The following is a 24,752-nucleotide window of genomic DNA, read 5'->3' on the forward strand; positions in this document are numbered from 1 at the left end:
AAAACGGATACCCAAAAAAAAAAAAAAAATTGGATAAGGCTTAAGGGGAGCGAGTTGGGTGTTTCGATTTACGGGGAACTTTCCAGCTCTGTTCCAGCACACCCTTCCTGGATAGAATTGCCTCCAATTATCTTTTACCTAAAAATCAATTTCCGAATTTTTTTTTTAATTTATTTGCTTTTTATTGTTTTTACCAAACCACCAGCTTCCAAATTCCAACCCATTGCCAATAAATAGGCCGTTATTTTTGGGGGGTTTTTAAATTTATCAATGGAATGGATTGATTATATATACTTCCCATAATTTAGTGGGGTCCCCTTACTCCACCCTTGAAAAGCAGATTTTGTACCTATTTGAGAGGGTGGGCGTGGGGGGCAGCTACACATGGCATCAGCCCTAACCAAAATTTTCATTTCAGGTCCACCTCCCTGTTCAAACATACAAATCCAATGAATGACGTAAGGCTTTTCATTGGGCACGACGTCTGTACGTTTGGAAATGAGGAAATTGTGGGAAACCATTTTCAAAGTTACAAACCCAGAATAAGGTAGTAATAACAAAAGAAGATAAAACCAAATATACAAGAAGAATTGGTCTCTTGTTTCATCTGCCCCTTATATGGTAATAGCATATATCATTGAAGGGTTTTAGCCTTTTTCTTTCCCTTTCTTTTTATCATTTTTCTTATGCAGAGGAGAGCCTTCTTTTTTTCTTTTCGTATTTGAAGAAGAAGGAGGAGGAGGAGGAGGCTCTGTGTTAGATTTTTTTTTTTTTTTTTTAGTTTTGAGAAGATGATAAGATGGTGGATATCTGCTTTGCAATTAGCCGAGCTGTTTGTTAGCTCAATGGTGCATGTGCTATATGGGTTTTACATATTTAGCACGGCTGTGGCTGGGGACCTTTCTCAAGCTTTGAGTGAATGGTTTTTTAAGCCTAATGCAAGTATAGAGGTGAAAAGAGAAGATCCCAGTGGGACCAATGTTAATGTTCTGCCTCCTATTGTATTGGTTCATGGCATTTTTGGATTTGGCAAAGGAGTAGGTTTATATTCTCTTCTTCTTCTTCTTCTTCTCTCCTTATATATATATATATATATATATATGGGTTTTTAGTCTTAAGCTGGATTTTGACCTGTTGTTGGCAGAGATTGGGAGGTTTATCATACTTTGCAGGGGCAGAGAAAAAAGATGAGAGGGTTCTTGTGCCTGATTTGGGGTCTCTTACAAGCATATACGATAGGTAGGCTTCTTATAGCATAAATGCTTGCCATGAATTGGTTTTTGTATCTTTATTTGGATTTTTTAATGGGATTGGTTGGTTTCAGGGCGCGTGAGTTGTTCTATTATTTGAAAGGAGGGCAAGTTGATTATGGTGAAGAACATAGCAAGGCTTGCGGGCACTCGCAGTTTGGACGAATTTATGAACAAGGTAAGCAGAAATTTCCCAGCTTTTTGTTGACTATTATTGCTCTTTCTCTGTTTCTCTGTTTTAATGGGACAAAATTGCCCATTTTATCGGCCTAATTATGTGTTTAATTTGTTTACTGTGATATTGGGATGCAGGGCATTTCCCAGAATGGGATGAAGATCACCCTATTCACTTTGTTGGCCATTCAGCTGGTGCTCAGGTTGTGCGTGTCTTGCAGCAGATGCTTGATGATAAGGTTAGTCCATTTCCCGTTCAAGTGAAGAGTCATGTCTTATGGACTTTATTTTCCCGAGTTCTGATTATATGATCATCTTTTCCAGGCATTCAAGGGGTATGAGAATACTTCTGAGAACTGGGTATTAAGTATAACATCCTTATCCGGGGCTTTCAATGGGACTACCAGAACTTATTTAGACGGCATGCAGTACGTTCCCTTTACATTCATCTTCTTTGGCTTGAAAGCTTTAATTGAATTGGAATTCTGCCATCTATATTTAGTAGATTTTGATTGAAATCATTGAATGCTACTGTAGAGTTTAGAATAATAGCAGCTTCCAGGCGATAACTCACCTTGAAATAAAAATTGTATTCCATTTCTATTATGCTTTACCATGATATTCTTACCCTCTTCCTTGGAAATTTCTTGAACTCAGCCATGTAAAGAGTTTCTGATTCTTGGTTGCTATGATTTCAATTGTTTTCAGGCCAGAGGATGGAAGAACGATGAAACCTATTAGTCTGCTGCAGCTATGCCGTATAGGAGTTATAATTTATGATTGGTTGGATATCCCCTGGCTAAAGAAGTACTACAATTTTGGGTTCGATCATTTTAACATGTCATGGAAAAAAGTAGGTCTTTGGGGTCTTGTTGACTGCCTCCTGGGCAATGCAGGGCCGTTTGCTATGGGAGATTGGATCCTTACTGATCTTACAATTGAAGGGTCAATAAGATTGAACTGCCATCTACAAACCTTTCCCAACACATTCTATTTCAGCTACGCTACTAAGCGTACAAGGAAGATCCTGGGTGTCACAGTTCCTTCTGGCGTTCTTGGCATACACCCATTGCTTTTTATACGAGTGCTACAGATGAGCCAGTGGCGTCATCCTCCAGATGTTTCTCCCCCTTATAAAGGCTACAGGTGCACCCTAAACAACATATATTGTTATATCAACTTCTTCATATATAATTTCTCTGGTTGCTTTCATTTGATTGTTCAAGGTTTTTAAAATTTGACAACATCTTAATATATTTGTAGAGGGTCCTGAAAAAATTCCTATTTTGTCAATCATAGGTACTTGGACCAAGCAACCGCTTGCCTTAAAAAATTGTCATGATATTACCAAGAAAACAGTGCAAAATCTCTAAACTTTCAAAATATTGGCTTTCCTTCATGGATTGCATATATATAATCTGTATTTCAAATATTTAGAAATTAGAATTTTCATATTCATTGAAATTATGGTCTTTCAGATAAACTTTTGAAAATTGGTTGAGCATGGAAGTTTTGGGAACTTTTGGTTTGAATATAAAAAAATTATTTGCAGGGATGAGGATTGGCAGGACAACGATGGAGCTCTCAACACGATATCTATGACTCACCCTCGTCTTCCAATTGAACACCCAAGCTGTTTTGTTGTGAATGATTCTGACTGCCAACCCCTGCAGCCAGGCATATGGTTAGTATTCCTCATTTCCACTATCATCAACATGCTGGCGTTACTAATAAAATGCTAATGATGAGTTTGATTTTAAATTTCAATTATAAGATGGTTCTTTTTAACAACTTGCTTTGCTTGGATGAGTGGTTCCCTCCTGATGAGAAAGGGTCCAGCCCATACTGGTGATCGAAAAATTGGTGTTACAATTAGTGGATTAAATTGTAATACCAATTTTTAGTTGACCAGTATGGATTATTATAATGTGGATTTAAATCTGTGAGAATGTTGTATGTTCTTCATTGCTAATTATAAATGTAAAGATTTTGGAACTGCTTTTGGGAGAAGACTAAATTTATTTTCCAAACTTGCCCTGAACCACTTGCATGTCAGGCAGAAGTGTTTGATTCCAGTAATTTCTTTTGACAAAATGTTTAAACAATGAAACGCCTAGTGAACTTATTGTTTGCTATTTTGACTTTGGCTTTTTGTTACCGTCTTGAATTTGGAATGTTTCATTCTCTATTTTTAGTGAATATGCATATCCATAGAAAGGTAGGACAACCTAGTTTATCTTCCTGAATCATTTTGAAGAAACCCATCTGATTAGTTTAGAAATTTAACCAGCAGCATCCAGAAAAATGCAAAAACATTATGATGATAATAAACCTATTGGCAGATATAATGGCATTGCATTTGTACTGAAAATACTAGCTCCCCTACACTATTATTCAGATGCTTCTCAGAGCGGACTTACAATTGCATTGATGGTTGCAGGTATTACAAGATTGTAGAGGCAGATCACATATTGTTCATTGTGAATAGGGAAAGAGCAGGCGTTCAATTTGATCTGGTATATGACAGCATTTTTGAGCGTTGCAGAAAACATGTTTTTAGGAAGACTCCACAAACTTTACCCAATCAAGCTCCCGAATAGTCTCACCTGTTGTTCTCACACATAAACTACACCCCTAAAACTGGTAAAGGAAACTTAACAGCTCTCATTGTGTTCCACCCCCACAAATTCTCTTCTCATCTCATTCATTTTCCCCCCACTTTTTCCACCCTTTTTGACCCTGCTGTAAATGTTATATTTCCTTTTTCATTTATATTTTCCCTTATACCGGTTCACTAGATTGTAGTTATGTGAGGGACATTTGAAACTTAGTCTATATGTCAATGTTTTATCTTACTAAATTTAGATGCATTTTGGAAGAGATATTCATTCTCATATGGTTATGGGATTTTTTTTTTTTTTTTGCGTGTTTTGGATCTTTTCAGTTGGGCCTTTTTTTTTTTTTTTTTTTTCAGTCCAAGCAAGCTTCTGGGCATTGAGTCCTGCGTTCGGCAGGTGGATCTTGATGACCGGATTTTCATCAGAAAAATTTCAGTAGTTTTCTTTTTTTGGGATTAAACAAAATTTCATTGACACAAACATACCTTAAGAGTTATATAGAAAAATGAATACCTAGCCAACAACGGCAAATGATTTTTTCCTTAAAAATATACATAAAAAAAATCCATTATGTATAATCGTTCCGAGTTTTGATTATTCCGGATTCAAATCTATAGGATTAGGTTTAAACTAGTTCATATACTTTTTTTTTTTTTTTCAGGTTTAGGTTCAGAATAGTTCAGATCATTTTTAAATTTTATCTAATATGTAATCATTTTTTTATAATTGAAATATATTTCATTATCAAAAGAAGCAAGATGAACACCTGCCACAAAAGAACATGTTGCAACCAAAGGAGGCTAATAAGAGCTTCAACTTGTAATCATTTTAGTATGCTTTTCGGATTGGAATTCAGGTTTTCTGATTTTGGATCTTTTTAAGATTTCTTAGATCCGAACCTGACTTTTTCTTTCAAAATCGAGTTCAGTCATGTTTATTTTGGGCACATTTTCTGATTCAGAGAAAAATTTATGGGAATAAAGTTCGGTTCAGTAGGTTAAAAAGGAAGATACATTGTGGCAAGCAAATGAGGCAATCTTAGGCCACTCCAAAGATATAGGCCTTGAAGGAGAGGTGTGAGTAAATAATGATCCCAATGTTTCATCTGCTTCCAGACACACAAGGGACCGAGGCTTGCTATCATCCGCAATGGATGCAAATTACCGACTGTCATGATGTTCTAACAAGCCTTTTGCATTAAGTTATCCTAGGACTAGCTTCCACTTCCAAACATTGGCAATGGCAATGCCACTGATGCACGCTACCAGGCAAATAGAATGCAGTGGGTGCTAGCAATACTGGTCAATGGGCAAAACTGCATCAAAAGTCCTTGGGTTGACACATTCAAACAATAAGTCATTGACAAAAAGGCCAAAAAAGAATTTACATTATCCAATTTGTAGTTTGATAAGGTAAAAATGTTCTTGGTGATCATAAACTCTTACACGTTTATTAGATAAAACAATTATAATGAACAGACGGTATAATATGAAGCAGAAATGATTTTTCAAGACAAACCACTCTTTAATGCTCTTCACAGGGATATGTTTATCAACTAGTTTCCTTGTGTACTTGTGTCCCTTCAAACTCATGAAAAACGCTGTGAATTGGAAATCTCAACGTAAAGGAATGGCTATCAAACGAGTCTTAGTTCATACTCGCCAGCTCATACTCGCCAGCCATTGTAATGTACCGTACCCATTGAAGAGCCTGGTAACTACTTTTCTCAATAATCTTAAGATAACGAACCTATAAAACACGAACATGTGCGAGTTAGAAAAATTACCAAAAGAAACAAACGCTGGAAACTCCAGTGGTTTAACAATTGTTTGTTTCCATTAGCAGCATATTCAAACAACAATAATATCATTATAGGCACTGCATAAAGCCAAGAGTGATTCACATAGTGCTGCCAAGTTATCATTCTTGATGTTTACATTGGATTTCATTCGCAGTTTCCATGGCTACTACATTCATGTAGCTGTGTGGTTAGCATGTTTATAATGGATATCTGACCAGCAAGAAAGCAAAACTAGCATGCTAACCAATAGTCCTTTCTCAAAATAATCCTTGAATGAGTTAGGATCTGATCTGCAGTTTATTTATGTATTGCATCATGTTGGATTGCTATCTTCATCCACACACCAATCAACAATTCATCACCACCTTGCATACCCCAAAATCTAGACAACTTAGTGCACTTCTTTATGAATATAGTGCATGATAGATCAACCATTTTGATATTTGACCCAGTTGCAGGCTGGATAAAGTCACTGAACAGCTTCATATATGCTATTTGAAGTATCTTACATGTTACTCTTGTCATAACAGTTTTGGAGGCAGCTCAATGAATTTATAACAGTTTTGGAGATGGTCGATGAATTTAAAAATAATGAGAGTCACTACCAATATTTTTTATTAGGTGCGATTGGTCACCAAAAAATTTATCTTTTTAATAAAACAGTAAAATGAGTTTAAAGTTTATCAAAAAATATTTGATTTTTGAAAATAGAGTTAGGTTCAAAAGTTTAGTTACGCATAGGAAAAAATTAGCATCTTCATAACGCCCGTTTAAAAACAGTATTAATTAATCATGCGTTATCTTTGGTTTTGGATAAAAATGATTTAATTTAAAATTTAATGATAAGTCCCTTCACTTTTAAAAAAGAAAATCAATTTTATTAAAAGTCTCTGTTTACGAATATTATGAAAATCCTTATGTTAAAGAATTATTTTAAAATTCTCTAATATCTAAACAGAATTTAAAGATAACTCTTTTCACCTAAGATTGACTACACCATTCCTTAAAAATGAAAATAACATTCTTTATAGATAATAATTGTTAGTAACTCTCTAACATCTAGGCAAAGTACCAAAAATTATTTTTCTTGGAATGTTATTTTTGTTTTATTGTAAAACTCTATATTTTTGGAACAACATCTTTCACAAAGAATATTTTTATGTAGAGAACCTAAGGATGCTATAATTAACAAATAAATAGTAAAATTAAAAAAATAAATATGTGAGATGAATGCATCCAATTATAAATATATAAATATATACCAATGGATGCAATTTTGAAATCGGACCCTTACAAATAATGAGACCACCCAAACAATCTAACATCTAGGCAAAGTTTAAGTGTGATTATTTATATTTAAATCTCGCTTTTATTTTCATTTTTATTTTATCTTATTATTATTTTAGGTTCATAAATTATATAAAAATTTTAATGAAATAAAATTTTCTAAATACCCCATCATCTAGACGGCATTTTGAAGACATATTGCCTCATAAATATTTTTATATAAATCCTTTAAATGTTGGGATGGTTTTGAGTGTTTTGGATAGATTTAGGGTTTGAATCAAATTTAGGGTTCACAGTTTTAAAATTTCAAGGAAAAATGAAAATTATTGATAATCCGAATATTCTTAATCATCCCCAACATTCAGACGCACTTTTGAAACAAATTTGGTTTTCAATTTTCCTTTTTCCTTAAAAGTTTTTCTTTTTTTTTCTTTTCTTTTTATGCATTATGAGACGAAATAAATGATGCAAATGCAAACAAAAAATAAAAGAAACTACCAATTTAATCTATCTCATATATATTTAATCTTATTTGTTTGCTATCATTTTCCTAAAATTAATATTAAAAATGAAGGAAGAGTGAATTTTTCTTTTTTTTAATTAATTTTTTAAAAATATTTTTAATTTCTCAATATTTAAGCAAAACTAAAATTTTAAAACACGATTTTGAATTCCCTCCAATATTAAGGCAGGTTCTCCAAAATCATTTTAAACAATTATTTTATTTCCCTCAAAAAATTTTAAAATTGATACCTTATTATTTATTATTAATGTACAAAATGCATACATGACAATATCAATATAAAGTAAATAATGCATGTAATTGTGTTTTTTCAAATAGATTTTATTAAAGTGTCAATGACATTTTTCTCGTAAAAATGTTTATTTTATTATTTAGGTAGGGATTCCAAACTCATATTTTCACATGAAAAAATCATTTAATTTATTATTTCTAAAATCTTCTTTTATGAAAGAATCCTTTTAAGCCATAAATTATCATAATTTTTATTTTTATTCCTAAATTTATTTTTATACCTTCAATTATCCACATATATTTATTAAAAAAAAAGCAACACAATGTTAAAATGCAAGTAAATAATATATGAAAAAGGATAAAAAAATATACCAACTAAGTTTTGAACTTGAACCCCAATGAGTTGGACTTATTCCCATCAAATGTTTAAAACTCAAATTGGTTTAGATTCCACTAAGTGGAATCCTAAGCTTGGAATGGCCTACCAATTGTAATTCCCATAACTTCCTATTCCTTTCTTTTCTTTAATAAACAAACCCCAAATTTAGCTTTCCAACATTTCTTTTCAATCTCTCTTTTTAACTTTTCAAAACGCTATTTCTTTTGAATTTTCAAATCATTATTATTAAAAATCCTAAATTACCCGTTTAAAACCCCTTCTCCATTCTTTTTTTTTTTTTAAAAATCAAATCCCTTTGACTTTTCAAACTCTCTCTTGTTTTTTCCTTTCTCTTTCTTCTTTCTTTTTCCCCTTCTCTCTCTTTTTCACGCCGAACAGAGCCTTCTTTTTTTTGGCTCTTCCTCCTTTCGCTTCTTCTTTTCTTTCCCTTCTTCACTTCTCCTTCCATTTCTCTTCCTCTCACCAAAACTACTATCTTTTTTTTTTTTTTACTTTTTTTTTCTCTCCCATCATCTTCTTTCCCTTTTCTCAATTAGCTAACTAATCACAAAATTTTTTTTGTTTTTTCATTGCTGGGTTCCTCACCACTTTCACTTCTCCTTCCCTTTCTCTTCCTCTTCTCAAAACTATTCTTTTTTTTTTTTACTTTTTTTCTCTCCTTTCATCTTCTTTCCCCCTTTTTTCAGTTGGCTAACTAATCACGAATTTTTTTTTATGTTTTTTTGTTGCTAGGCTCCTTACCACTTGGGTTAGAATATGATTTTTTTTTTATGATTTTTAGTTTTAAGAAGGACTTTAGCGATTTTTATTTGACAAGATTTCTTGGGATTTTTAAGATAGACCAAATGCTCTTACAAGAAATCATGGGTTATTTGAGAGTTGGGGATTTGTGGTGTGGGTTCTTGTTCAGGATCTCAACAAAGTTATGTTGGTAATGGCAGTTTTCTTGTAATGATATTGGGTTCAAACTTGTAGAAAAACTCTGAAATTAAAATCTCAGATTTTCTAAGATTGTGACTTGCTTGCAACTTTGCCTTTTATAGACACCTAATTTTGTCTGAATTTTCTGAATTAGGTCTCGAATTCACTGATTGGCTTTGAATCTTTGGGTTCGTTCGGATTCGATTACGTGTGCTAAAATTCGATTCGAGATTATATGGGCTGAGGTTCAATTTTCGATTAAATATAATGTTTGGGTCTAGGGACTAGAATTTTATATCAATTGGACTAAGACGAACAAAATCTTTTAGGCCCAAAATCAAAGCCCAAACCAAAGCCATGTGAAGGCTCATATTTTTCATTTTATGTATTTATTTAGCTTTTGTTTTAATTTTGTTTTAATTTATTAAAATAAAAAAAAATTAAAAAAGTCAACATAGTGGTTGCCTGCCTCATGAGCTTCCATAAGCCTAGCCCCCATATACCCACTGTTAAGCCAACCTACCAGCCGCCCTTGCAACCTCCATTTCCCAAGAATCTAATCCCTTTTGTTAATGGTAGTTCACCCATCCTATAAGGAACTTAATCTAAACTGGAATTGGAAAAAAACCAAAACTGCAAACAAGCTACAATCCCAAGAAATCTGGGATTTTAATCCATAATCCCAGAAAATCTGAGATTTTAATCTCAGAGTTTCCATACAAATTTAAACCCACCACTATAGAGAAGATTTTGCCATTATCAACACAACTTTGCCAAGCACTAGGACACTGAAAAAGAATCACACCACAAATCCTAACTCTTAAACAAACACTAAGACCCTGAAAAAGAACCCACACCACAAATCTACAACTCTTAAATAACCCACAATTCATTGCAAGACTATTTGGCCAGCACTAAAAATCTCAAGAAATCTTTGTCATTTTTTCTTTTAAAAATCACCCAAAAAATCATCCTAATATCTACTAATTCAAGACCCTACCAAAAAAATAAAAGAAAACCCAAACCAAAACCACAAAAATCTTTCTTAAAGTCGCAAATCACCTAAAAAAATCATCAAAATCCTCACCACTTGGTGAGGAACCCAATAGCAAAAAAATACAAAAAAAAATTCATGATTAGTTAGCCAGCCGAAAGGGAAAGAGAAAAAGAATGAGAAGTGAAGAAAGGAAAGAAAAAAAGGTAGGGAAAAAAGGAAAAACCAAACCAAAACCACAAAAATCCCTCTTAAAATCGCAAATCACCAAAAAAAAAATCACAATCTTCACCACTTAGTGAGGAACCTAATAGTGATAAAACACAAAAAAAAAAAAATTTGTAATTAGGTAGCCAACCGAAAAGGAAAGAGTTTGAGAGAATGAGAAGTGAAGAAGGGAAAGAAGAGAATGAAGGGAAAAGAGGAAGAAACAAAAAAAAAAAAACAATAAAAAGAAATGGGAAAAGGGTTTCAAATGGGTAGCTTAGGATTTTTAAGAAATAATGGTTTGAAAAGTCAAAAGAAATTGTGCTTTGAAAAGTCAAAAAGAGAATATTGAAAAGGAATGTTGGAAAACTAAATTTGGAATTAGTTTATTGAAGAAAAGAAAAGGTATAAAAAGTTACACGAATTGCGATTTGTGGGCCATTCCAAACTTGGGATTGCATAATTTAAACCAATTTGGGCCTAAACATTTGCTGAGGCTAAATCTAGCTCATTGGGTTTCAAGTTCAAAGCTAAGTTGATATATTTTCTTACCTTTTTTATATATTATGTTGTTACATGTGCTTGCTTATTTTGACAATTACTTGCATTTTAACATTATTTTTTTTTAATAAATATTTGTGGATGATTGAAGGTGTCAAAATAAATTTAGGAATAAAATTAAAAATTATGATAATTTATGGCAAAAGTATTGTCTTTCATAAAGGAAGGCTTTAGAAATGATAAATTAAATGATTTTTTCATGTGAAAATATAACTTAACAAAAAAGATTGGTTACGAATCCCGTTGTTTTTAAATTTGTCAAGTGGTTCCCAAAATCGTTATAACAATTCTTATAATCTATGATATCTCATAGATGTAACATCATTGTTTTAAAGGGTGTGGCATTCTAATTTTAAGCATAATTTTCACTCGTTGCAAAAATAAATGGTATTAATAATGAAAGTTAATAAAACTTAAAGTTCTCCCAAAATTAGATAGATACTCTAGTTCTTGACTCATGAAAGTATGAGGAAGAGAGAAGAGGGAGAGTGAAAAATTTTACATTTTTTGTATCCTTTTGAGCAAAAGCATGTGGAGGAACAAAAGATTGAAAAAATAGTTAAAATTGACATAATAATAAAAAATAAATCATCGTAAGGCATACCTGTATCCCAAAAATAGTAAAATATGGAATCTTAAACTTTACACGTATAGGAGCTTTTCTCTCTGTTGCCTCTTCATCTGTTATGCTAGGAAGAGTAAACTCAACCCTCAACATATACTCCTAATGTCATGAATTTCAAAATGATAAGCACCAAGGCTAGACAAAACTTTTAATAAGTTTAGAGTTGGCAGATGATACCTTGCCACCAGGAAAAGATCTTATTTTCCACATTAATGCATCATTTCAGGTGCATATACTGCAGATCCCATTGATGTCCAAACATTTGGACTGGAAGCATCAGCAGGCATAGGCACCGCAATCTCAACATTTGTAGCAATGCCGTAAAGAACCATTATGCCTTCATGAGCGCTTAATTATCTAACCATAACATAAGCCCACCTAGAGATCTTTGATATTAAATAAAGAGACTAGGATGTAGGAATAGGGATAAAAACCTAATACCTACGCTCCTTGAACTGACTTCTGGCCTTTACCATAATTTCAACACGGCTTCTTGAATGTTTTTCAACTTGAGCTTCCACCTAGATAAGAGGCTTTACCTTAAAAAAAAAAGCCAAAATAATCACCATCATTAATTGTTAAGAAATATTTGATTGGCAGAAAGAAAAAAAAAAAAGAAAGAAAGAAAGGAGAATGAGAATGAGAATTCAAATGCAAAAAGGTCCACCTAAGTACTAAGTCTATATGTCATGAGATCAAAGGATCCGTCTGGAGGTATGAAGGATATAGTCCTGTCATTTTCAAATCGGGCCAGACGTACACACTTAGACCAAAGCATTAATGGGAGGGAAATTTGCAACATCAGGCTTTAGTAGCTCTTACACCTAAAGCTAAAAAGGGTATAATCAGAACCAAATTTCAAGTAGAAAAGAGTGCTAGGCTACATACTAATGAAACTTTATATCCTCCAAATCAATCGCCTTTCCCTTTGTTGCTCGGCCTTGTGCCTCAAGCAATACTCTATCATTTAGGCCAAGCTTACACTCAGGCATACCATCGAAACAGATAAATTGAACCTAAATAAATTAATAGGTAGCTCAAAAAGAACCTCCAAAATGAAAGGATACTTTTTTATGCCATAAATATCAAGATAAAAATCAATCGTTTGGACCATTTCTATTTGCATGAAGGTTTGAGTTGCCTACTATAACATAGGATAGACACAACAGGCATGGATGAACACATCAAAACTTTCAGAGCTTCAAATATAACACACATGAATGACATGGCAAATAGAATTTTCAAATGAATGGTTTTGTCAACAAGAGTGCAAAATAGAGATGGAAAGACACCAATTCTCACTTCTAAATTAATAGTGCTACATCCAGATTGCAGGAAGTTGTATATTGAAATCCAAGTCTCATCATATCAATCCTCTACCACTTCAATCAGCATTACCTTTTTTCCCCGATGAAATTCACACATGCTAACCTTGTATTTATGACTTGCAAATTACAAGGTATTATCAAACATTCAATCTAAAATGCAATATTTGTTGAAATATGAATTTTGCTACACTATACACAATCTTTTATATTGCCACATTATTAGACATAAAATTAATCTATTTAAAAAAAAAAAGCAAGTACATTCTTAAGTAAAGATAGAGTCATGAGTAAAGCTAAAGCATCCCTTAAGATGAACCATATATTTTCAAACAACCAGAAAACAAACCTCAAAAAAGTTCTCATCTTCAGCGCCCAACAACATCCAACCTAATTATTTGTCCGATACTGTTGACAAGTATGTTCACACTTTCTACCACATCCAAAAAAACTTGAAATGAAGAACAAATCTTCATAGGCTAGAGTCTCAAGACATTGATAAATAACTCAGAAGAAAAACTATAAAAAAAATCCACCTACTTCATTTTTCTTGTAGTTTATCCCTTCACTCCGCTAAGAGACTGCATTTATAATAGCCATAGGAGGCCTCTGTGTAACTTCCATCCAATATGCATCAGTCTTAATAAATTCACTAAGTGTTTTTGCTTCAGTGTATTGAGGGTAGCCAAAATCCATAATCTCGTCAAGTAACTCATATTGACAAAGGCATAACAAATAGCCAATTATAAACTCTTTTAGTAGAAATTACATACCAATACCGTTTAACAACCAATGCTGGAAGAATTTAACCTAAAAGAAAAAAAGTTTGATTTCTACATACCACTACAACAAAGTTATCCATAAGCGATTCCTCTTCTAACTTCTCAAAATAATGCTTACACACATGAAAGATCAATTCAGATCGATATAAAGAATAAAAAATCATATACTTCAATATGAAAAACAACAAAAGTAAACAACCTAACTCAATTGAAAATTTGAAAATAAAAAGGCATGAAACTACAATTACCAAATTGTGCTTACATCAACTACACGGTGCAGGAAGAAAAAAAGACTGGCGGCATTGCAATTCTGCCTCATCGCAATCATCAAATAGATGTTGCTATGTTATATAAACATCTAAGTTACTCCATTATCGTACACCAATGGATCTTGTGACTACGAATTCCCCTGAGAACCAAATCCAAAGGAAGAAATTCAACAATAAGCTAAACACATTGAGCCCCATCAAATTAAAAGCTGATTCAAAGTACAAATATACAAATTCAAACTTTTTTAAAAAAATAATCAAGGCAATTAACAGAATAATATGATTTATCCTAAATCGAAAAACAAATATTAAATCCAAATTCGGAAATTATTAAAAAAAAAAAAAAAGAACATCTTTTTCTACGAGTTTGGTGAAAAAGCGTTCAGCTTGAGTGGCGGATATGTCGCCATGATAGCCACGCCACACCAGAAAGTGGCCCTTTATATCTAGAAGAAATAGTGCCGATGACGCCCGCGCCATTTCTTTTTCTTTCGTTTTTTATTTATTTTGTTGTCCTACGAATCCTTAGTTGCAGATCAGATCGATGTGGTTCACGGTTTTCTTTATGATCTGATTGAATCAGAACCAGAGATTGATGGGAGAGGATATATCTAATGAAGGAAGGGTAAAGTTGGGCGAGGTTGTTGAAGCTAAACCATAATTTGGAGAACAGTCAGAGACCTCGATTTTGCAATTGCCTGCCTTCTTCACCCAATGTTACTTACGATTTCGCCAAACGTCGCTATTTTATAATTTTTTACTTCCTTAAACCTCACCAGTATTTCTTTTCCTTTTTCTTTTACTGTTTTCCCCATTCCATCAAAGTGAAAAATATACGGTAATTTGTATATTTATATTATATAAAATATTAAAATTATATATTTATATTATATTTTATATAAAAATTATGTATTATAATTTATATTAATATAAAAATATAAAATATATTTTTTAATTTTATTAAATTTGTATATAATTATTATTAAATTTTTAAATTATGTCATTTTTATATAAAATTTTTTTATTATATTTATTTTTTGTTATTGTCATATATTTTAAATTATTAGGCACAATCAAAGACAGAGCGCTAGCTAAAAAAACTCTTAAACTTGAGTTTTTCTTTTTTCAATATTTTTTTCTTTCCCTTAACTTTTATAGAAAGAAAAAATTTTGAAGAAAATTTTTAAGTGAAATTTATGAATTTTTTTATTAAAATTATTTAAATAAAAATAAAAATTAAAAATTAAAACTAATAAGTTGAAAGATTTTATTATATAAATCAAGCGTACAAAATTTTAAAAATTTTTAATATATTTAATATATTTTTTATATAGATATTTTTAGTAAAACTTTTTAAAAAAATTTTTATCGTTATATAAATATTTATCAAATTTCAATTATAAACTAGATTTTTAATATTGTTTACATAGTATTGATCTTTATGTTAAATTTTGTTAATCTATCAATTTTAAAAAAAATTTAAAAAAATTTTTATTATATCATAAAAAAAATTTATAAATTTCACTTAGAAAATTTTATCTAAATTTTCAACTTGGGAGATAAAAGAAAAAAAGGAGGATTTGCCATTTTGTGATTTTGTTCAATTAAAGGATTTGTCACTCAAAATTTATACAATTATACTAACTATTTTCTTTGATGTTATAAGTAAAAATTATAATTGTTGTTAAATAAATTTTAATATGAATCAAATACTATATTTATTGAAAAAAAAATTCTCAAGAGAATTAAATAAATAGATGTTAAAGATTAAGAATAGACTAAAAATAAAATATAAAAAAAAATTAAATCACTACAAGAAAATGAAAGATTAGTGGTAGTTTTATAGTGACGTTTCACTTACAAACGTCACTAACTTCTGTATTTTTATAAAACTTAAAGCGTTTATTATCAAAATGCCACTAAATATTCAAAGAGCGACATTTATCGACTAAAACGCCTCACATAATCTTGTCTTTAAAATTTGAGTGAATACTAAAGGCATTTTTTACGAAAAATGACTTGAATAATCCATTTAGAAAAAATTGATAGAAGATTATTAAAGGCATTTTTGGTAAATAACGCCTTGAATAATCCCTTTATAAAAAAATGTATATGATTATTGAAGGCGTTTTCTACAAGAAACGCCTTTAATAATTTCACGAAAAAATTTCATAGGATCATTGAATGTGTTTTTAGTTAAAAACGTCTTCAATAAATATCCTATCAAAATTTCAAGATCATGTGGTTGTTAACCATAAGGTAGTAGGTTTGATCATCCTTTTAACTTTTTTGGGATTTTTGAAGGGATTATTTGTAATAGATTATTCTAGGCATTTTCTGGGCAAAAACGCCTTCACCAATCGATTTTAAAATTTTAGATAGAAAATATTGAAGGCATTTTTGGCTGAAAAATACCCTTAATAATCTATAGAAAAAATATGAAATGGATTCTTGAAAGTGTTTTTGGCCGAAAGTGCCTTCAATAATCCAATCAATAAAATTTCATAAGCAATTATTAAAGGTAGTTTTGGTCAAAAACGCCTTCAATAATCCATACAAAAAAAGTTGAAATGGATTCTTAAAGGTGTTTTTAACCCAAAATACCTTTAATAATCCACACAATAAATTTTTAGATGAGATTATTGAAGTTGGTTTTGGGTTGATTACTAAAAAACTTTGATGACAACACAAATTTATCAACCCCACGAACTCAACCAGGCCTTTCTTTAGCTCCCAATGCTAAAGACAATAGATATTCACCATATTGGGTTACCAGTTTATTGGATTTAACTTTGGCAGCATAATCATCGTGAAATACTAACTTCATTTGTGCTTAAGTCATTGATAAAAAAATGGAAAGACTATAAGCATAATTTGAAGAATAAGTATTTTAATCAAAATACTACTGTAAAGGTGACAATAAAAAATCTACCCCGTAATGTGATTAGGTAGCAATATGAACAATTAGTTAGCTTTTGGTTCTCAAGAAAATGAAAGGTACTAATTTATAACTTTGTATGGTAAAATGAAATAATGAAAGTGTTTTATGCTTTAAGTTGGTAATATTTGTATTTCTACCATATATGTAATTATTTTTTATGACAGAAAAGAGAATATATTATGATTGGTAGCAAAAAGCTATAAATAGAGCCACACAAGTAGATTAAAAAGTTTTGCAAGAAAGCAAAAAAGAAATAGTAAGTTTATGATTTTAAACTTATTCCAATGAATGAACTTTTTATACCGTTAAAAAATAAATATGCAAATTAACAGTTATTGTTCTGTTTTAATAGTTTTGATAGTTTTAATACATGATATTAAACTTATCGAAAGTATTGAACATAGTTACCACGGTCGATATGTATGAAAAAGTTATTGTTTACGTCTATCAAGGTAAAAATACAAATTTGTTGTTATTGTTCTATTTAATAGTTTGGATAGCTTTAATACTTGATATAAAACTTGTCCGATTAATTAAACTTGGTTTCTACGGTTGATATGTGTGAAAAAGTTATCATTTATGTCTATTTAAGATTCTTTTGGCCTTTAAAAGGCAAAAATACAAATTAAACTTTTGGATGATTTCAATCCATGATATTAAACTTGTCCAAATAATTGAATTTGGTTTCCATGATCGATATGTATAAAAAGCTAAAATGCTTTTATTGTTTGCGTCTATTTAAGACTATTGTGTTGTTAAGGGGCTAAAATATAATTTTACAGTTATATTTATATTTTAACAATTTAGATAGATTAAATACATGATATTAAAATTATTCAAAATTTTTGAATTTGATTGACATGCTTGATATGCATGAATAAGTTGCGATTGATATGTATTTAACAATAACATATGTTTTGTATAGGGGATTGAGATGGGTGATAAAATTGGACGTGTGAAACTTTTTCATTTAACACACACAAAAAAATATGAATTGTTAGCCTTAAATTGATCCTTATTTTGAAATGACAAAACATTAAGCTAAATAAGCTTGATCAAGATTTTGAAAAAGATTTATTTAGTACATGTTCTTAAGTTTTATATTTTGGTACTAAATAAATAATATGATTTTCAAAGTTTAAACAAACATTTCTTGGTTTCATATTTCTCAAACCAAATCTATCTTTAAAGATTATTTATTTGAGCTTAAGTGAAAGTCCAATTGTTGTTTATAAAATGAACTTATTCATTTTAAACTTAATACAATTTTGATAATATTGGTTTTGAGAAATGATTAACTTAAGAAAGTTGTTTTACAAGAACAAAGTTTTCCAACATTGAACTTATTTTATTTTTTTGTATTAATTCACAAAGTTTTAATATTTAAATTTTATATGGTTGGAAAGCTCTTTGAGTCTACTTTTCAATGGATCAAACAAAATCAAAATCCAAATTTTTTAAGAAAAAATTTTGAATTTTTATTAGACACTCTGCAGTTATCTAAAAATTGCACAATAGGTAACTTTGAAAATTCACTATAATTCGATCACCCCCTTAACCAATCGATCCCCTACATAAAGGGATCGATATGATAGGCATTTTCAAAGGCAAAATTGGCTTCCAAAAATGAACCAATCCATCTCCTAAGGGAAAAGATCGATTGGGTCTGGGAAAGATCGATTGGGTCTGGGCAAGATCACTCTAATAGCTACTTTTTCATGCTTCCAACCGCTATTTTCTTCTCCTAAACACTTCTAACGGCCATTTTCTCAATTTTTCTATACTCCAACACACCAAGAAAGTTGATGCATCAAGAGAGCAAAAGTCAACAAGCCATAGTTTCATTCTCTCAAATAATCAAGAATTTTTAGAGCTTCAAAGTTTATATCTTTGTATTTATTGTATCCAAATTATATTTATTGTTCATTCATCATTTTCTTGTACTTAAATTTAGCAAACACTTAGCCTTAGAGAGGTTGTTTTATTGTTTGCAAAATTACCTTTGATATATAAGGGTGGAAGAGAACAAGAGGTGAGGTATCTTCTTGAGAGCTTTATAGTGAGATTAGGTAAAATACTACAAAGGGTAAAAGTTTTTATCTTAAGCCTTAAAAAGAAAAAGATAGGTTGTATTTTTAATTCAAGAATAGTGGATTGAAGCCTTGGTATGGACAACCAAGAAGAGAGGACGTAGGTGTCTTGTTGAGAATGATCGAATCTCTATAAATTATTATGTTTGATTTCTCTATCCTTATCTCTTTACAATTTATTGTTATTTATATTTGATTTTAGGTTCATTAATTGTTATTATTTTCATTATATTTTCATTAAAATGCTTATTGTTTTAATTTCCATTCAACTATATTGAAATAATTGTTTAGGAAGAATTTGAAAAAATTTAATTTACCCCCTCTTGGATCACCACCTCACCTAAAAAGCTAATAATTGGTATCAGAGCTTTGGTCTCTTTTTTGTAGGTTTAACCACATTAAGTCAAGATCCTATGGCTCAACTTAGTTTTCAAGATGGTGAGAAAGTCCTCAAAGCTCCTATGTTTGATAAATTTAAATAGAGAAAAAGGATGAAGATATTCATTATGGCTCAAGATTTTGGAGCATGGAATGTGATGGAAAAAAGGCTTAATATTCATTCCAAAGATGCAAAATATATGAAGCAAATAATAGATGATGCAAAGGCTAAGTGTATTCTCTATGGAGCTTTAGATTATTACAGCTTCAACTTGGTCTCAAAATGCTCAACCTCAAATGAGATATGAAAAAAATTGGATGAGCTACATGAAAGATAAATTTTCAACCAACATCCATCATGTCTCATGGCTATTGAGGAACTAAAGGTAACCTCTAACTCTTGTGATTCAAACTCTTATACTTTTAATGAGTTACAAGATGCTTACAATGATTTAGTAATTGAGTTTGAAAATATGCATTTGAAACATAAGAAAATTATTTCAAAATTGAATGTTGAAAATGATCTTTTGATAAATGCAAAAAATATTTTAGAAAAAGAAAATGAAAAGTTGAAAATAGATTTAAAAACCTCTCAAAGTATAAATGAATTTTTAGAAAAAGAAAATTTTGATTTAAAAAAAAATTTGATGAATTGATGAATGAAAAACAAAAGCTTTTAAAGAGTTCATTAAGTACTAAAATGATTAAACGTAATTTTTGTAATTTTCATGGTCATATTAAGCATACTTGTTGTCTTAAAAGAAAAGTTTCATTTAGAATTAGGCAAGTATGGATTCTAAAGGAATAAGAGACTTGATCACTAACTCTCAAAGACCCAAAGTAATTTGGGTACCAAAAATCAAATGAAATTGTTTCTTATAGGTGTGCTAGAGCAAAGAGCTAACAATGTGAGATTGAGGATTGAATACTCTAGACACATAATGGAGATAGGTTACCTCTAAACTTTTATTTTAAAAAAATTTGAATTTGGTTACTTATTCTTGATGAAATTTGAATACTTGATTGATTATGCAAAATTTGGTTGACATTGATTACAAGACATATGTTGCATAATCTTGAAAAAATGAGAGCTTGAGTTAAGTATGCATTTATTTATTTATTTTTGAACATTAATAGCCTTGTTCAAGGAAATATGGGAATTAAAAGTTGATTTTTTTTATTTCCTTGTTTCTAATGCCAAATGACCACTTGAACAACTTTGTTTTGTCATTTGAAACTTGTTGGAATTGTTCAAGTTGGTTAAAAATGAGCTTGATTAGTTATGAGATTTATTAAAATCTTTTTCAAACAAAAATGAACTTTAAAATATCAAAAATAAAAATCTTGAAAATATTAAGCTTTGAATGATTTACCCTATGGTATTTAGCATAGACATATTTACTTAAATGATTTTGGCATGATGGAAATAATTTTGTGATTTTATACATATTGATTTATGATTGTTGAATATGCCTATATGATCATGTTGATTAAAATTACTCAATTTGTTCTTAATGCTTTGATGGTGTGAACTTTTTTTAAAACTTGATTGTTATATTCTAAGTTATTTTAACTCTTGATTTGTACTTTTTTTAAAAAAAATTTGATGATCATCTTGTGCTTACATTGTAAATATTGATGTTTGATTGTTCATCTTTTGATTACTTATGAAATAGTCTTGAAATATGCTTTAATTCTTTATCCTTATTAATTTAAGATTTATTTCTTCTCTTGTGATTGATGAATTGATGAACTTTATGTGCTTAAATCGAATAAATTGATTCTTGGTTCATCTCTATGTTTTTGATCAAGATATGTGCTCATATGATCATTAATCCAATTTGAACTTAATGTTTATGGTTTAAAATGCTTGAATTGTTTATCTCTTGATTGTGAAAGATATTTTACGAAATATACTTATTTTTGTACTTAAATATTTTATTAATTTTGTGAAATATTTTGGATCTTGTGCTTAATTGATATATCTCTTGATTTATGATTTTGAATATGATGAACTAGTTGCTTGTAAATGATATGTGTTATTGGTTCATCTATTGTTCTTGTCAAGTGTGTGTATATATGATAAATGTGATTTTTCTTGACTTGACATGGTTGCAACATGACTTAAGTAAATGAATTTCTTATGATGCTTATTTTTAACTTAAGTCATTGTTGATTATGGCATATAATTTGTGTATATATATTTAAGCTTTTGTGCTAAAATTTTCTTGAATTTTTTTTTTATAAATATGTCTTCTTTGAACTTTTAGTTTTTATATGGCTTAAAATTTATTTTGACATATTCCTTAGTGATTTATTGACTACACATGAATATTAAATATGTCTATTTTATGTTCATGAATGATCTAAAAGGTATGATTTTTGCATATTACATAAGAACTTTTTTTTGGTGTCATTATTATGTTATTTGATGCTTAGATTGATGTATGACATCTAGCTTAAGTATCCCTTGCAATTGGTAATTTATGCTTAGTGAATAAATTTTCTTTTGCTTATAGTGACTTAGAATATGGAATTATTTTCTAACAATTGGTATAATTTTGATCAATTGATTTTCTTTATGCTTCTAATGAAAATCCTTTGTCAAGAAATTTTTTTAAATCTATGCTAGGAGAACTTGAAATGAGCATGGATGAGCCTACCTTTTTGGAATTTCAAGTATAGCAAGCAAAGCATTCATCTTCATCAATCAAGCCTAAGTACATCAAAGACTTAACTCAAATGATGTGAAATAGAGGATTCAAAGCCTCACTCAACTACAATGAACACAACAACATAGCTTGATAAGGATGGAGCTAACTGTATTGAATCTATGCTATGTACCTATAATTTATAATGTTTAATGCATGATTTCATAAATGTTTGCTTTGATATATGCAAAAATGAGATATTATGTTTGAATTAATCACCAAGCTACTTGATAAGATTTGTTTTAACTTTGTTAAATGCTTGAATTGATTAATATTCATGCCTAGTTCTTGATTGCTTTGATTAATAGTTTTCATTGCATGAATATTTGTTTGAATCTTTGGACATAGATATGAGTTGAATATATTGATTTTTTATGTCTTTTAATTACCTTGACTCATGGATTATGAACTTACAATTTTAAAATTTTATATACATGTTCATTGATTGAGATCATTAAGATACCATATACCACATTATGTCCAAATGTTTGTATCTTTATTGGTATATTACTATATGTGATTTGAAATGCTTTGGCATATGCTTGTATGGTTTTGATTGAAAAATATGTTTGAATTGTATTTATGTACTTGCATATATTTAAATTAAGTACATTACTATGCATTGAAATAATTTGGATTATATTTGAATGATTATGCTTTCATTATTTCTTTGCTATAGCATATGTGTTCATCATGTTTGGAAAATGCTTGTATAATCTTTATTAGGACATGATGATTGAACCTCATTGCTCATTAGTACTTATGATTTATTATATACATATGAGCTTTTGGTTCTTGTTTGGATATGATAGCTTATGAAATATTATTAATATCTTTTATGCATGTATTGAATAAGTCTTTCATATGCTTGAAGTATGTGTGCTTTATGAAAGTTGTTAAATAAATTTGCTAACAATTGGTATCAAAATTACTAAAAAATTTTTTTTAACTTTTATAGACACTTGTTTATATGCCTATCCTTGATATAGCTTGTATCTTTCATGCAAAATTGTGTGTGCCTTAAATTGACAATCCATATTTTGAAATGGAGGAAAAATCTTATAATACAATTTTGCTTAATTTGTTTTGTGATAACAATTGGAATTTTTTTTTATGACATATTTTTAACAATTGGTATGAGCTTGTATGCATGTGCTTAACTTTATGCTTAATTACTATTGATATTTTAGGTTCTAAGTACATCTTATCCTAACATGATTTATAAGTAGATTGCATATCATTCATTATCCTTTGCTCATAAATTTCATGTAGTACATTTGATGACTTATGCTAAAATACTAAATTTGGATACATTTATACTTTTGTGCTTTAATACATGTATGTGAATTTCATTGTGCATATTATACCTAATTACATGTATTCAAAATACTCTTGATATTAATGGTATCAAGCATTTTGTCCTATGCCTTAAATTGATTTCTCTTTCTTTTGAAATGACAAAAAGAGGGAGAGAGTTTAGAGATATTTCTTCTTGTATGCTTATAGCAATTAATATAAGAGCTTAAATATTTGGTATAAAGAACATAAACAAAAAGGAGGAAAAATTTTCATGAATATATTTGTTAATGATGCTTTTTTGTGTTTATTTGCTCATTAATATGCTCATGCCTTTTTGCTACGACAAAAAGGGAGAGAAATATCATATGAACAAATTTGCTTGTGCTTGACATGCATATGTTTGATTGTGCTTATTTGATATATTTGACTAACATATGTTTATTGAGTTATGTTGGATTAAGATACATAAATTGATGGGGAGTTTTTTCATGCATTGTTTAAGGGGGAGTTTTTCAAAATGTTTTTTAAAATCCTAAATGTTTCAAAGAAAGTTTTTCATTAAACAAATTTATCTTTAAGTTTTATCATATCAAAAAGGGAGAGATTGTTAGCCTTGAATTGATCATAATTTTGAAATGACAAAACATTAAGCTAAATAAGCTTGATCAAGATTTTGAAAAAGATTTATTTAGAATATGTTCTTAAGTTTTATATTTTGGTACTAAATAAATAATATGATTTTCAAAGTTTAAACAAACTTTTCTTCGTTTCATATTTCTCAAACCAAATCTATCTTTAAAGATTATTTATTTGAGCTTAAAGGAAAGTCCAATTGTTGTTTTTAAAATGAACTTATTCATTTTAGACTTAATACAATTTTGATAATATTGATTTTGAGAAATAGATTAACTTAAGAAAGTTGTTTTACAAGAATAAAGTTTTCTAACATTGAACTTATTTTATTTTTTTGTATTAATTCACAAAGTTTTAATATTTAAATTTTATATGGTTGGAAAGCTCTTTGAGTCTACTTTCCAATGGATTAAACAAAATCAAAATCCAAATTTTCTAAGAAAAGATTTTGAATTTTTACTAGACACTCTGCAGTTATCTAAAAACTACACAATATGTAACTTTGAAAATTCACTATAATTCGATCACCCCCTTAACAATTGATCCCCTACATAAAGGAATCGATCAGGTAGGCATTTTCAAAGGCAAAATTGGCTTCCAAAAATGAACCAATCGATCCCTTAAAGGAAAAGATCGATTGGGTATGGTAAGATCACTCCAACAGCTACTTTTTCAAGCTTCCAACGGCTATTTTCTTCTCCCAAACACTTCCAATGGCCATTTCCTTAATTT

At 29.9% G+C, this 24,752-nt stretch overlaps 1 protein-coding gene and 1 pseudogene across 2 annotated transcripts; one reads left to right on the plus strand and one right to left on the minus strand.

The window, feature by feature from the left end:
* The first annotated feature begins 325 nt into the window (after nt 1-325).
* Nucleotides 326-4,331, plus strand: LOC111317897 (uncharacterized). The gene is made up of 8 exons (XM_022920404.2): nt 326-1,037; nt 1,145-1,239; nt 1,325-1,428; nt 1,563-1,663; nt 1,749-1,852; nt 2,133-2,570; nt 2,977-3,108; nt 3,865-4,331. The coding sequence occupies exons 1-8, from the start codon at nt 792-794 to the stop codon at nt 4,022-4,024; spliced, it is 1,380 nt and encodes a 459-aa protein (XP_022776139.1). The 5' UTR covers nt 326-791; the 3' UTR covers nt 4,025-4,331.
* Nucleotides 4,332-4,929: 598 nt separating this feature from the next.
* On the minus strand, nt 4,930-14,728 carry LOC111317898 (AP-1 complex subunit mu-2-like; annotated as a pseudogene). The gene is made up of 5 exons (XR_016332371.1): nt 13,962-14,728; nt 13,267-13,812; nt 11,770-12,131; nt 11,572-11,691; nt 4,930-5,791 (listed from the first exon to the last, which is right to left on the minus strand). The product of XR_016332371.1 is annotated as an AP-1 complex subunit mu-2-like (transcript).
* Between the last annotated feature and the right edge of the window lie 10,024 nt (nt 14,729-24,752).

This window comes from Durio zibethinus, chromosome 2 (assembly GCF_047325235.1).
Source record: "Durio zibethinus cultivar Kanyao isolate XHJ-2024 chromosome 2, ASM4732523v1, whole genome shotgun sequence".
Lineage (NCBI taxonomy): Eukaryota > Viridiplantae > Streptophyta > Magnoliopsida > Malvales > Malvaceae > Durio > Durio zibethinus.

What these genes read in the sequence shown, in the direction of transcription:
- LOC111317897 (XM_022920404.2), top strand. Translation starts at nt 792, where the DNA reads ATGATAAGATGGTGGATATCTGCTTTGCAATTAGCCGAGCTGTTTGTT. An exon ending in CTTACAAGCATATACGATAG is followed by an intron (nt 1,240 to 1,324) that starts GTAGGCTTCTTA and finishes GGTTGGTTTCAG; the next exon opens with GGCGCGTGAGTTGTTCTATT. An exon ending in CCCCTGCAGCCAGGCATATG is followed by an intron (nt 3,109 to 3,864) that starts GTTAGTATTCCT and finishes TGATGGTTGCAG; the next exon opens with GTATTACAAGATTGTAGAGG.